At 50.4% G+C, this 12,152-nt stretch overlaps 1 protein-coding gene across 2 annotated transcripts; it reads right to left on the bottom strand.

Annotated features, from left to right (window-relative positions):
• Positions 1 to 1,070: 1,070 nt before the first annotated feature.
• On the bottom strand, positions 1,071 to 6,540 carry LOC126648044 (zinc finger protein 239-like). Of its 2 annotated transcripts, XM_050330708.1 has the most exons (4): positions 4,917 to 5,449; positions 4,759 to 4,786; positions 4,588 to 4,711; positions 1,071 to 3,769 (listed from the first exon to the last, which is right to left on the bottom strand). In XM_050330708.1, the coding sequence occupies exons 3-4, from the start codon at positions 4,601 to 4,603 to the stop codon at positions 3,159 to 3,161; spliced, it is 627 nt and encodes a 208-aa protein (XP_050186665.1). In that variant the 5' UTR covers positions 4,604 to 4,711; positions 4,759 to 4,786; positions 4,917 to 5,449; the 3' UTR covers positions 1,071 to 3,158. The 2 variants fall into 2 exon arrangements, with proteins under 2 accessions (XP_050186665.1, XP_050186664.1); XM_050330707.1 differs by lacking the exon at positions 4,917 to 5,449 and adding an exon at positions 6,513 to 6,540 and having other exon boundaries at positions 4,588 to 4,786.
• Between the last annotated feature and the right edge of the window lie 5,612 nt (positions 6,541 to 12,152).

Below are 12,152 nucleotides of genomic sequence, written 5' to 3'. Positions count from 1 at the left end.
CGGACGACTCAGCACACCAATGTGATGATCAGAGAGCGCCGTTGATTGGAATCAAGCAGCAGTCTTTGATCCAGTTTTCTAACAATACTCTTCTATCAGCTCTGTTTCTTTAACATTCTTTATGTCCTTTCCCACTCTGATAGTCGGTACTGAGACCGTTTTGTATATCTAGTTTTGCTACCGTTTCTCTTGGTAGATCTTTCACATCCTGGTATCATCAGAAGGCCATCAGAACAACAGATCATGTTTTCACAATTGAAACATAAGGTTATATTCTCACATCTGCAGCATATCCTCTATATTTAGCACTAAAAATCCCTACACTTTCTCCTTTTTCTTTAATCAAAGCAGATACAGTTTGAGCCATTAAGCTGCGAAAACATTGAACCAGACATGGCAGAAAAATACACACTCCTGGAAGCAGAAAGACAACGGGTCCCAACCATTGTACAGTTTGGATAAGCTGATTCTGGGGGGGCTTTGGGAGGGCACCTGCCCTTCAACACCAGGACTGCAGAGAACTGGGAAGCTTTACTGGAAGCACTGGGAGCGGGTGGTTGGTGTGAGAGCAAAAGCAGGGTAAGGAGGGACACACAAACCCCCCAAACTCCGGGTGGGGATGGACTGGGGGGTCCCAGCTGGGCCCGAGGCCATGGGGAGGGGATGCGGCCACCGGCAGCTCAGGAGCTCTGTGGGGAGAGAAAAGGGGGTGACAGCGGGCTGGGGGGGCAGGGGGGCACACACGCTCTGGGGAAAGGGGGACACAAATCCCAGGGATCTCCCTTTACCTTCTCCCGCAGCTAGAAGCTGAGCCCCAGCACCAGGAAGATGAAGTCCAACACAAAGCCCCCGACCCCCACCAGGATCTGCTGCGGACAGTGTCCAGTGGCATCTCTGGGGGGAGCCGGGGGGATCAGGACCCCCAAAACCTCCCATAGACCATCCAGGACCTCACAAACCCCATCCTGGACTCTTCCAGCCCATTCAGAACCCCCTGAAACCTCCTTCCAGTCCCTTCTTTATTAGTTCGTTTAAATCCATGCCCAGAATAAAGACAAGTACAACAGTCATTCAAACACTAAAAAAAATCTTTTATTGTTGTGAGAATAAAATTAAAAAAAAAATTCCAGCAAAGAGGATCAAAAGTTGAAAAATACAAAACCCCTACTTTATCAGTTGGCATTCACACAATACTAAGAACAGCTTTTAGTACAGCATTAGTTAGTAAAAAAGGAATTAAAGGGATACAAAAAAAAAGGATATAAAATGTTTGCTTTCTCGGTTGCTTCCTATCAATAAACTGTGCTCACCTACACAGACAGGCATTCACATTGTTACGTGGGATACTATGGCAACCATTGAGCATTGACATTGCTGGGGTCGGTTAATGCATCCTGATTGTGAAGTCGTTTACCATGGCAACCATCACATTATCCCATTGCTATGGTCAGTTACCATGGCAACCATTACACATTCCCATCACTAGGGTCAGTTACCATGGTAACCATTATGCATTCCCATCACTAGGGTCAGTTACCATGGTAACCATTATGCATTCCCAGTTACATTGCTTACCATGGCAACCATCTGTAACACACAGATAATATAGAAATGCCAAAAATTGTTTCTGCCTGTCAAAAACTTCCTATCAAACATTCTCTGCCAGAAGTTCCCACCAGGACTTTCCACGACACTTTTTCTACCAAAAGATCCTGCCATTGTTTATGATTATCATATCTATTCCAATATCTCAACTGGCTACATGCCAAGAAACCATGTTCAATCTCCTTTGAACACTATAAAAGTTGAGGACAAATTTTGGAAAATCAGGGAGAAGAACTGGAGACTGTAGCCGAGAATCTCTGCCCACCTCCCCTCACCTTTTCTCCGCCACCGTGTGCTGCCTGCCCGCCACCGGAGACTGGAACTGTGCCGGCCTGGAGAGAGCTGAGACCACCGTGCCACATATGGGAGTTCTACCTTATCCTTCTACCCTGACCATATTTCTGAGGGCCCAAAGCTTCGGCTGAGCTGAGACCCTGCACGGCCTGGGACAGGGGCGTGAGCGGTGAAACCACACATGGTGCATTGCAGAGAACTAAAGCTGTCAGATCCCCTGCAGCTACAGAGATAACATCCAAAAGCTGCAGAGACAGAGAAAAAAAGGCAGAAACTGCTTCTCTTCCCCCACACACAGACCAGCTCAGTGGGAAAAGGTATTTTTCAGTGGTATTCTCTGCTTCTAGAAATATTCTTAGCAGTTGCCAACCTTTTCTTTTCTTTTTGCACCTCTTGGCAATTAATAAAAATCAGGTTTTGGTATCAACAGATAACTTGTGTGAGTTTTAGTTTTGCTCAAGGGAATATTCAAATCTAAAGTTCTTTCTGCAATATTTAAGCAGATTATAACAGGGGACCATGAAAAAGTGGGAGGAACACGGAGAAGGGTGGAAAAGTGGGGGTGGTCTGGCAGGTCTGACAGTCCCATGGGGGTCTTTGGGAACAGGAGGATTCACAAAAGGGGGGTGGCCCCTCTGAGCTCCCAACTGACTGTGGGGTGCTGGGGGCTGCTGGATCCAATCTCAGCCATGGGTTTTGCCAACAGGTTCAGTTTAGAGGAATTACAGAGGTGGGACTGAACCACTTTTGTCCCCCAGGTTTTAAGGATGGCAAATCACATCTATTGATAGAAATGAATTATTTAGGGTTACAAATGATCAGACAAAAGATCTTCATCAGAATTATTTACTGCACAATAGAAACACTAATACTACCAGTAGGACAGCATAAGATAGGACAGTGCTCTACACTAAAGCAATTGTTGAAGCAATTCTACTCAAGCTGGAACCAAAGCAAGAATTATGAGTTAGAGATGGATGGAACTCCCCCAGACCAACACTCCTGGGGAGATCTCTGCTGTCAACCTCCAGCAGTGACCTTGGGGGGTCCCAGTCAAGGCAGGAATCTCCACACACTCCCCAAGAAGGGTTCTGATGGCAGAACCTGCCCCTGGGAAAGGGCACTGGTCCTTTCTGGTAGAAAGGGATGGACTGACAGTCACTGGACTCCAGGGGTTGCCTCACCATCAGGGGGGGCATTTGGGGTGGGAGTAGTGGCCAAAGCTCTTCCCGCAATTGGGGCACTCCTAGGGCCTTCCCTTACCGGTGGGTCCGTTGATGTTTGGTCAAGTTGGAGCTGTCCCTGAAGCTCTTCCCACACTCCCCACACTTGTAGGGCCTCTCCCCGGTGTGGATGCGCCGGTGGCCAACGAGGTGGGAGTTGCGTTTGAAGCCCTTCCCACAGTCGGTGCAGCGGAAGGGCCTCTCCCCTGTGTGTGTCTGCTCATGCCTGAGGAGAGTTGTGCTGGTCTGAAACTTCTTCCCACATTGCAAGCACTTGTAGGGCCGTTCCCCAGTGTGGATGAGCTGGTGGATGCGGAGGTTGGAGCTGTCCCTGAAGCTCTTGCCACATTCCTCACACTTGTAGGGCCTCTCCCTGGTGTGGATGCGCCGGTGGGTGATGAGGGTGGAGTTCCGGGTGAAGCCCTTCCCGCAGTCGGTGCAGCGGAAGGGCCTCTCCCCTGTGTGTGTCTGCTCGTGCTCGAGGAGATGTGATCTGGTCTGAAACCTCTTCCCACATTGCCTACACGTGTAGGGCCGTGCCCCAGTGTGGATCTGTTGGTGTCGGATCACGCTGGAGCTCCAGTTGAAGCCCTTCCCACATTCCAAGCACCTGAAGGGCATTTCCTTGCTGGGAGGCTGCTCAACAACTGATTTGGTGAGAAAAACCAAAATCACTGACACTGAGGCAAAAAACCTCAGAAACAGCAAGATGAATCCCCTTGGAAACGTCAAAAATTAAGGTTCAGCCAAAATACGAATCTTTATGCCAAAAAAATTTCTCCCAGGAATTCCCCCTCTCTTGTCTCCTCCCTCTGGGGTTCAGAGGGTCCCCCCTGTCTGGGATGTTGGGAGTGTTGGGGGTCCCAAGGGTCCCTTCTCCTCTGACTCTCACCTTCAGGGTGCTACCTTCTGACATATTCCCCTGGGAAGGAGGAATTGATCTCAAATAGCCTGGGGGGAACATGGGGGTCGCGACAATCTCGGGCTGCGAGCACAGATTTCCCTGCAAAGTCTGCAGGGAGTCAGTCGAGCTCTAGAGAGCAGATTGTGCCCCAGGGATGGGATTGCAGAGGGGCCCTCAGGTCCCCAGGATGAAGCAGCAACCACCAATAGACACAAAAGGCCCCCCCAAGGATTTCATGGGGAGTGTTCTGCGGGGAGGGGACAGTGTCACCCCACGAGGGCGGGGTTGGCAAGTGGGAGGCTGCTCCAGGTGTCTGCAAGAGGCCTCGTGCTCTGCTCGGCCCCATCAGTGGCTGGGACCAACATCCTGTCCTCGTGGTCAGCAGCTCTTTCCTGCCCCAGTCAAGAGGTTCCCAGCCCCCCAGTGCTCCCCTGGGGCTGTCCCTGCTCCTCCCTGCAGGCTCCGTGGTCGGGCACACTTTGTGTTCCTGGGTGCCACCAGCTCAGCAGCTGCAGCCGCTCCAATCAGCGCCCGCAGCTCTGCAGCAAAGCCCCAGCTCACCTGGCACACAGGGCATGGACACAGCACCTTCTCGCTGCTGGGCACTCCCAGATCAGCCTCTTCCCCAGCACGGGGCTCTCCTGCCTCAGCACCACCTCTGCCTTCCACTTCTTCTCAGGGCCACCTCAGGGACAGCTCTGGGCTCACCTCCAGGCCATTGCTCAGGGCCACCTCAGGGCCTGCTCTCCAGCACAGGAACCTGCAGGGAGGGCAGATGATGTGCAAGCCCAGGGGGGCCTGCTTGCACTGGCCTGGGGGCTTCTTTCTTTTTTCAGGAACCACCCCACAACTTCTCCTGCTTTTCTAACCCCACATCTTTGCAGACTGACCTTGTCTCTCTGTCTGCACAGACACATCTATCCCCTGTGGACAGAGCCTCCAGCATGTGCTGCCCTGGCAATGGCACCCAGAGAATCCCAGAATCAGCCAGCTTGGAAAAGACCTCCCAGATCATCAAGTGCACCCCTTGATCCAACCCCGCCGTGGTTCCCAGACTGGGGCACGGATGCCCAGGGGAGGGGTTTTGGGGATGAGGGATCTCCCAGTACAGCCCAGTGCCCCCAGCACAGCCCACTGTCTTCCTGTCCCAGGGTGTCAGGTGATCCTTCTTTGCGAGGGGTTTGATTGGGATTTGGGGAGGTTTGGGGGGCTCTGGGTGCATTTGGGGGAGTTAAAAGGGGTCTTGGGAGCATTGGGGGTTAAAAGGGAACTGAGGGGGGGGGAAGAGATTAAAGGGAAAATGGGGGTTAGGGGACATTTGGGAGTCCTTATTGGGGCCTGGGGGGGGACAGAAGGGGCAGCACCACAAGCAGGTGAGTCCTGAGACCCTCACGGTGTCCCCAAGAACCTCCTGGTGTCTTCAATTTCCCATTTGGCACCTCGAGACCCCCTTGGTGTCTCCAATGTCCCCAGGGCCTCCCCATGGTCCCAGTTCCCCCCTTGAAACCCCTTATTCCACTGTCCCCAAACCCCTCCCCACTGTTCCCAAACCCCATCTCTGATGTCCCCAACCCTCCACCTCCCCCAGAAGGCCCTCCTGGACCCTCTCACCTCCAAAACAGCCCCGTCCCCCCATGCTCACAGAAAGATCAAGGGCATCTGGGGACACGCTGGGGACACGTTGGGGACACTTGTGGGGCACTGGGTGATTACTGGGGGATACTGGAACACACCTGGGGGAACCAGGGGGCACTGGGAGGGACTGGGGCGTTATTGAGGGATGCTGGGAGGGACTGGGTGATTACTGGGTGATTACCAGAACAGAGAAGGAGACACTGGAAGGTTACTGTGCCATACTGAGGGTTACTGGGTGCTCACTGGGGGATCATTGGGCCATACTGGGGGGCAGTGGGAGGTCACTGGGAAACACTGGGTTGTCACTGGTGGGGGGTTACTGGGCCATACTAAGAGTCACTGGGACGTCACTGGGCTATACTGGGGGCACTGGGATCCCTTTACCTGGATGTGGTTCATCTCCCTGCAAAAAATTTGGGTGGCATCATCAGAACCCACCTCTGAGGTCTCGGGGACCCCCTAAAACCCAATTATAGGCTTTAGGCGCCTCTGAGCCCCCCTCTCTGTGGGGTCTCTGTGTGCTGAGTTTTGGGGGGTCTCCGGGGTTCGGGGGGGGGCTTCAGGAACCGCTTTCCCTGCGGTCGGTCCGCCCAACCGGCAAGGGGGCGCTGAGGCACGAGCGGCAATGGCGGCGCCGCGCGAAGCTTCATGGGAGTTGAAGTTCCCTCGTGGAAACTCCGCCGGCGCCTGCGCAGTGCAGCCATGGCGTTTAAACAGCCCCCCCGGAGGGTTCCAAGGCCCCCAGCCCTTTCAGGGACCTCCTAAACCCCTTCAGGCACCTTCACCCTCCCCTCTGAGCGCCCTCAGGACACCAAATCCCCTCCGCGACCCCCCGACAGCCCCTCACCGACCTCGAAACCTCCTCGGGAACCCCCGAGCCCCTCCTCTCCACTCTGCCGAGCCCTCCAGCCTTCCCGCCCACAGCCGCGCTCCCCGCAGCCCCCGAGCGCATCCCCAGCCCCGCCGCAGACCCCGCCAGGGCTCACAGAGTCGGAGATTCCAGTGCCGCCGCCATCGATTTCCCGGCAGCCACCGCGGGGCTGTGCGCGCGCACCGCCGGCAGAGACCCCGCCCCGCCCCCTTTTCCGCGCGGGGCACGCCGGGAGTTGTAGTTGCAGCGGCTCAAAGCTCCAAACTCCCCCAGACTCAATTCCCCACGGGCGTTCCTGGGGCAGAGCGGGGCAGAACCGGGGCGGGGACGGGACGGGACGGGCATTGGGTGGAAATCATTATAAAAACTGTAACCCCTGTGTTGGAAGGGACGGGTGTGTGTTTGTATTCCTGGAGCCTGGAGGCTCATGGAAACCTCTGCTGCTTCTCTGACCTCCTACCTAGTTTGCCCTGGAGTCTTTTTTCCTCTGCAGCCTTTTAGGCAGTAAAGTTTATGGGGTTTATAAGGACATGGCCTTTATGAGGAGAGTCTCTTATGAGGTGTATGGGCTTTCTGAGGACAGCACCTTTATGATGTGCATGGGCTTTATGCAGAGAGACCTTTTAGGATGAAAGCTCTATCATGAGGTGTATGAGGACAGTGCTTTTATGACATTTATTGTTTTTATGAGGGCAGAACCTTTATGATGTTTGCCACTCTGAGGTGCAAAGGCTTTATGAGGACAGAGCCTTTATGAGGTTTATGGCATTTATGAGAACATCTCCTTTATGATGACAGCCCCATGAGGAGGTTTATGGGCCTTATGACGACAGGGGCTTTATGAAGCCTCCACTGTTATGAGGTGTTTGAGGGTTATGAGGACAGTGCCTTAATGAGGCTGCACCATTATGGGGTGGATGGGTTCTGTTATAAATTGTGACCACAAATGATCAGAGTACCAATTAAAATTTATTTATTGCTTAGAGATAGCAAGCGGAATATGAGCAAAATGCAGCGCTGGGCGACAGAGAGGGGTCTTCGCCCCACCAACTGCCGCGCTAAAACATTGAAAAAGTCCCTTTTTATGGTTTCTTAGTTCCATTTTCTTGACGTAGCAGTAGTACTCTTGTGCATGCTTGGGCTGTTACTAAGGGGTCTTTTCTGCCTTCTGGTGGTCGTCGAGGCTGAAGTAAGACGTCTTCCTCGTGTGTCCCTTGTTTGCCCTTTTTGTTCTGGATAGTAATTGCCTCCTAATATGGATCGTCCTTGTAACTCTAAGAACCTTTGGCAATCTTGTCTCTTACATAACTACTACATAGTCTCTTGAGGTTTATTGTACATTTTTAGCTTAGTATTTTTAGCAAAAGATGCATCCTGTTTGATAAACTATATTTCCCACCTTAATTTATTATAATCCCCCCTTTTTCTTTTTATACTTGAAATTTGTTTATCAAACTTCAGTACTTGACTCTTCCTGAAAACAAGCAAACTTCTTCTCACATTTCTCACAATGATTGTAACAAGCACAATGTAACACATCACAGTTACAATAATCATCATTAAGGCGATTCATTGATACATAATCATCATCGGGGTTGTTCATTGGTACATAAGTATCATCGGGGTTATCTATTGGCACAGCATTATACCTGGAAGCAAGTATGAATAGTTTTGCGGTTTCAAAGCGTTCTTTCACAAAGTGTAAAATATACTTTATAATACATGGTCCAAACATCAATCCTAATATAATCATGATAACTGGTCCTGCTAAAGTTGAAAGTAAAGTAGTTAGTCATGGTGATGTACTAAACTAGTGTTCATACCATGAGCGGCTGGTCTCTCTATCCTTTTTCCTTTGTTTTCACATCTCCAATATCCACAGTAGAAATGTTAGGTCACACAAGTAGGTATGAAAGGCAGGGCTGCCGGACTCAGTAAAAGTAGCAAGTACTTTTTGATTTTCCCATTTAATTAAACTTCATTTGAATGGTTCATGTGGGGTTTTTTTGTATATGTCGGAATTACAGAAAGCATTAGGACTAGAGTTGAAATGTAAAGAGTGCCTGTATAAAGGGTGTCTGGTTTTGTTAAATCAAAGGTTTTATTCATGCCAGCTCGTTTACCTTCACCAGTCCTGGGGTAACTCAGCCATTGCAGCTTGGGTGTCCCACGACTTAGGCTCTTTCCTTTTTCGGGTCTTCTTCCTCTGCCTCGCCCGTCGGCTCGGTTGCTTCGAGTCACGGGGTGTTCCATCTTCTCGGCAGCAGGAGTCCCTGGTAGGAATATGCCTCTTATATTTAGTGAGACGTGCTGTATAAGCAGGCCACGAGGTGGCTTTTACCATAAACCCATTACACCGCAAGGCTTTTATTTCCCTTCGGCACTGGACTTTGATTATGTCTACTACAAAAGGAGCTGGTTCATTTGGGTGATAACAAAAATATTGAGGGTTGATTCCGAATACAAAGTAATTCCACCACTCAGGGGATCTCCATGGAACCCCTCTTTCTTCTAAGTGATGTAATGCCCAAATAGTAAAACTCCGTTCGAATCGATAGCACTGGGTACAGACTCCTCTAGGAGGATATCCGTACCTACAATGCTTCCACCACTTTTCTTGGCACTTTTTACATTTAAAACAGACAAAAGGGTAACACTCACAACCTGGGGTATTACACTTTATACGTATATCCAGATTATACACTTCTCCCGGATCTCCTAAATTTATGGATTTCCTATATGTGATGTTGGGGTTAATATAATCTAACAAACTCCTTTTCCACACTTTACAACTTTCCATAAATAATATATGAATAAGGAGAAAACAAATGCAAAAATTAATTCCAGTAAACACTTAATTCCAAAGGGTATGACATCAAATAAATTTTTTAATATCTCTGTCATCACTTATCTTCTCAGAACCAACTTAGTGTCTCCAGGAGCGCTGATTATTTTCCAATGTGGGGGATTCACTGGTCCTTTAATACGACTGGCATGTGTCCATCTGCAGTTTTTCTTTATATGCCCCCTCTTCCCACCATAAAAACAACTTCCCTGTTCCCACCTAGTCACTTCTTCCACTTTACCCTTTTCTACTCTCACTGCTGCCACCATCATTTTTACTTGTCTCATCCTCCCTTCTCACGTACACTTTTTGAGCCTCCCTCAACAATTCATCCAGTCCTCTGTCCTGCCAATCTTCTAACTTTTCAATTTTCCTTCTAATGTCTTCCCATGATTTTGCCACAAACTGTGTTTTAAGTAACGCTTGTCCAAATGGATTGTCGGGATTAAAGTCTGAATATAGCTGGAGAGCCTTTCTCAATCTTTCCAGCCATTCTGTTGGACTTTCATCCTTTTTTTGCATTTCATTAAAGGCTTTATTAATATTTTGCCCACGAGGCACAGCCTCCCTAATGTCCTGAATCACTATTGTTCTAAGATCCTGCATATGAGTCCTGTGGACAGGGTCTTGATTTATTACAGGTTCTATGAGCACAGAGACCTTCTGAGGCTGCCCCATTGTGAGGTAGATGGGCTTTATGAGGAGACTTTATGATGAGAGCCTCTTGTGCGGTTTATGGGCTTTATGAGTCCTACACCATTATGAGGCTCCAGCTGGAGCTCCAACATGATCAGGCACCAGCACATCCACACTAGGGCACAAACCTACTTGTCCCCACCAGGCCTGTAGGGTTTTACTTATGCAGTGTCAAAGATGCCCAAAAACTATATTCTCCCTGGGAAAAGGACTGATTTGTGGGAAGCAGAAAAAATTGTTCCTCAGCAGTCTCTGATTTGAAGGGGACCCTTTAAGGTCATCAAGCCTGTTCTGACAGGGTGGCCCTGACAGGGTGGCCCAGCCAGCTCCTGTTGGGAGCTGGCTCCTGTTGGGCCCAAATTGAACATTATTGAACCATCTTTCAGGGAACAGAAGGAGCTCACAAAAATCCTCCCTGACAAGATGAGGTGACTGTAAATAGCACAGCTGATTCTCCCCCTTCTGTGGTTCAAGGGGCACCCCCACACTCAGAGCAATTGCAGGATGGGGGGTTTCCTGATGCCTCAGCTGAGCGGGAAGGGGCAGTTTGGAAATATCGTGCTGTGGCTTTACAGGGACATCCAGGAGACAAAACAGTCCCCGAAGGAGAAGGCAGGGCACAGGCAGGAGAATCAGGAGCAGTTTGGAGGGCATTTTACCAGGAAGCTGAACCCTCTGACTCTGTCTATGTTTACAGGGATTCTTTTACTGTGTTCAAAGGGTGCACTGAGGCCTGAGGGTGATCAAAAACCCTCTCCCCTTCCTGGCCAGCCTGTATTAGTGGCACTGCCTTTTATAGGAGCTGTACCAATGGTCCTCCCTTGAACAGGGATACCTGGAAAGACGCTCATGGCAAAGAACACAAAATAAGCTCTCGGAGGATTGTTCCTACATTTTAATGTTGGACCTAAAAGGGGCTTGTCAGATTTTTTTTTTCTTTCTTTCTTTTTTTTTTTTCTTTTACAGGGAACTGTTCAATGGAGAAAAGGATTCAGAACTGGGAATGAAAAACCTCGGGTTTGGACTCTGGTTCAGTTCACTGGTAATTGTGGTTATCAGTTGTTAGTTATTTGTAGTCATCATTTGTTAGTTGTGTTTGTGTGGTTATTTACCCTGTCCATCTGCTCAGCAGAACAGACTGGTAGAAGTGAAAATCAAAGGAACCTATCCTGAGAACTGGTCACAAAGTTTGGGAAACTATGGAATCAAAAGTAAATGTAACCATCTCACCTCAAACTGAATCCCCTCACTCATCTATTGGATCAAGCAAAGGTGAATTTAAACCTGCAATGAGAACCTTTAAGGAATGCCAGAAAACCCTGCCTTATTTGCTCATGGGATCCCCTCTTTGACCCATTGCACACACCAGATGTACACAAAAGTATACAGAGGACACGAGGACCTGCCTGTCAGGGGGTGTTTGTCAGGGACAGGAGCAGGAATTTTTGGGCAGAAACAGGGATTAGGTATTGACATGGGCTGCCCAGGCAGGTGGCGGAGTCACCGTCCCTGGAGGTGTTTAAGGGAAGGCTGGACATGGCACTCAGTGCCGTGGTCTGCTTGACGTGCCGGGGATGGGTCGTAGGCTGGACGCCGGTTGACCTCAGAAGTCTCTGCCAACCTCATGGATTCTGGGCTTCTGTGCCATCCCAGCCTTTGGGACAGCGTGCTGATGGCTCAGAGGCTCCGTCCTTGCCTTGCCTTGCCCATCTCCTGGGTGCCAGGCAAGGGCCTTGTGCCATCACAGCCTTTGTGGAACAGTGCGGGGGCTGAAAACTGTCAGCGCTCCGTCCCCGTGCACAGAGCCCGGGCAGAACTTGGCTGGCAGGGACGGCACAGACTGTGCAGAGGGGTCAGCTCGTCCCACAGCAGCACGATGCCCAGCCAGGGCATCTCCTGGCTCCTCAGGCTCTCTGTGCTCCTGCTCTTGCCTGGCACACTCGAGCCTTGCAGCCGTCCCACAGGTGCCATTGCTGATAACCAGGGTTTTCCTTGGATGGAGCCTTGCCATCAAAGGCAGGAGCGGCTGGAGAGAGGGCAAGGAGGGGGGTCAGGTCGGTGGGATGGCGCCAGTGGGCC

The sequence above is a fragment of the Myiozetetes cayanensis genome, unplaced genomic scaffold (genome assembly GCF_022539395.1).
Source record: "Myiozetetes cayanensis isolate MyiCay16 unplaced genomic scaffold, myiCay2020 scf434, whole genome shotgun sequence".
Classification (NCBI taxonomy): domain Eukaryota; kingdom Metazoa; phylum Chordata; class Aves; order Passeriformes; family Tyrannidae; genus Myiozetetes; species Myiozetetes cayanensis.
The sequence above is the reverse complement of the archived record's forward strand: the minus strand, read 5'-3'. Positions and strand labels throughout refer to the sequence as shown.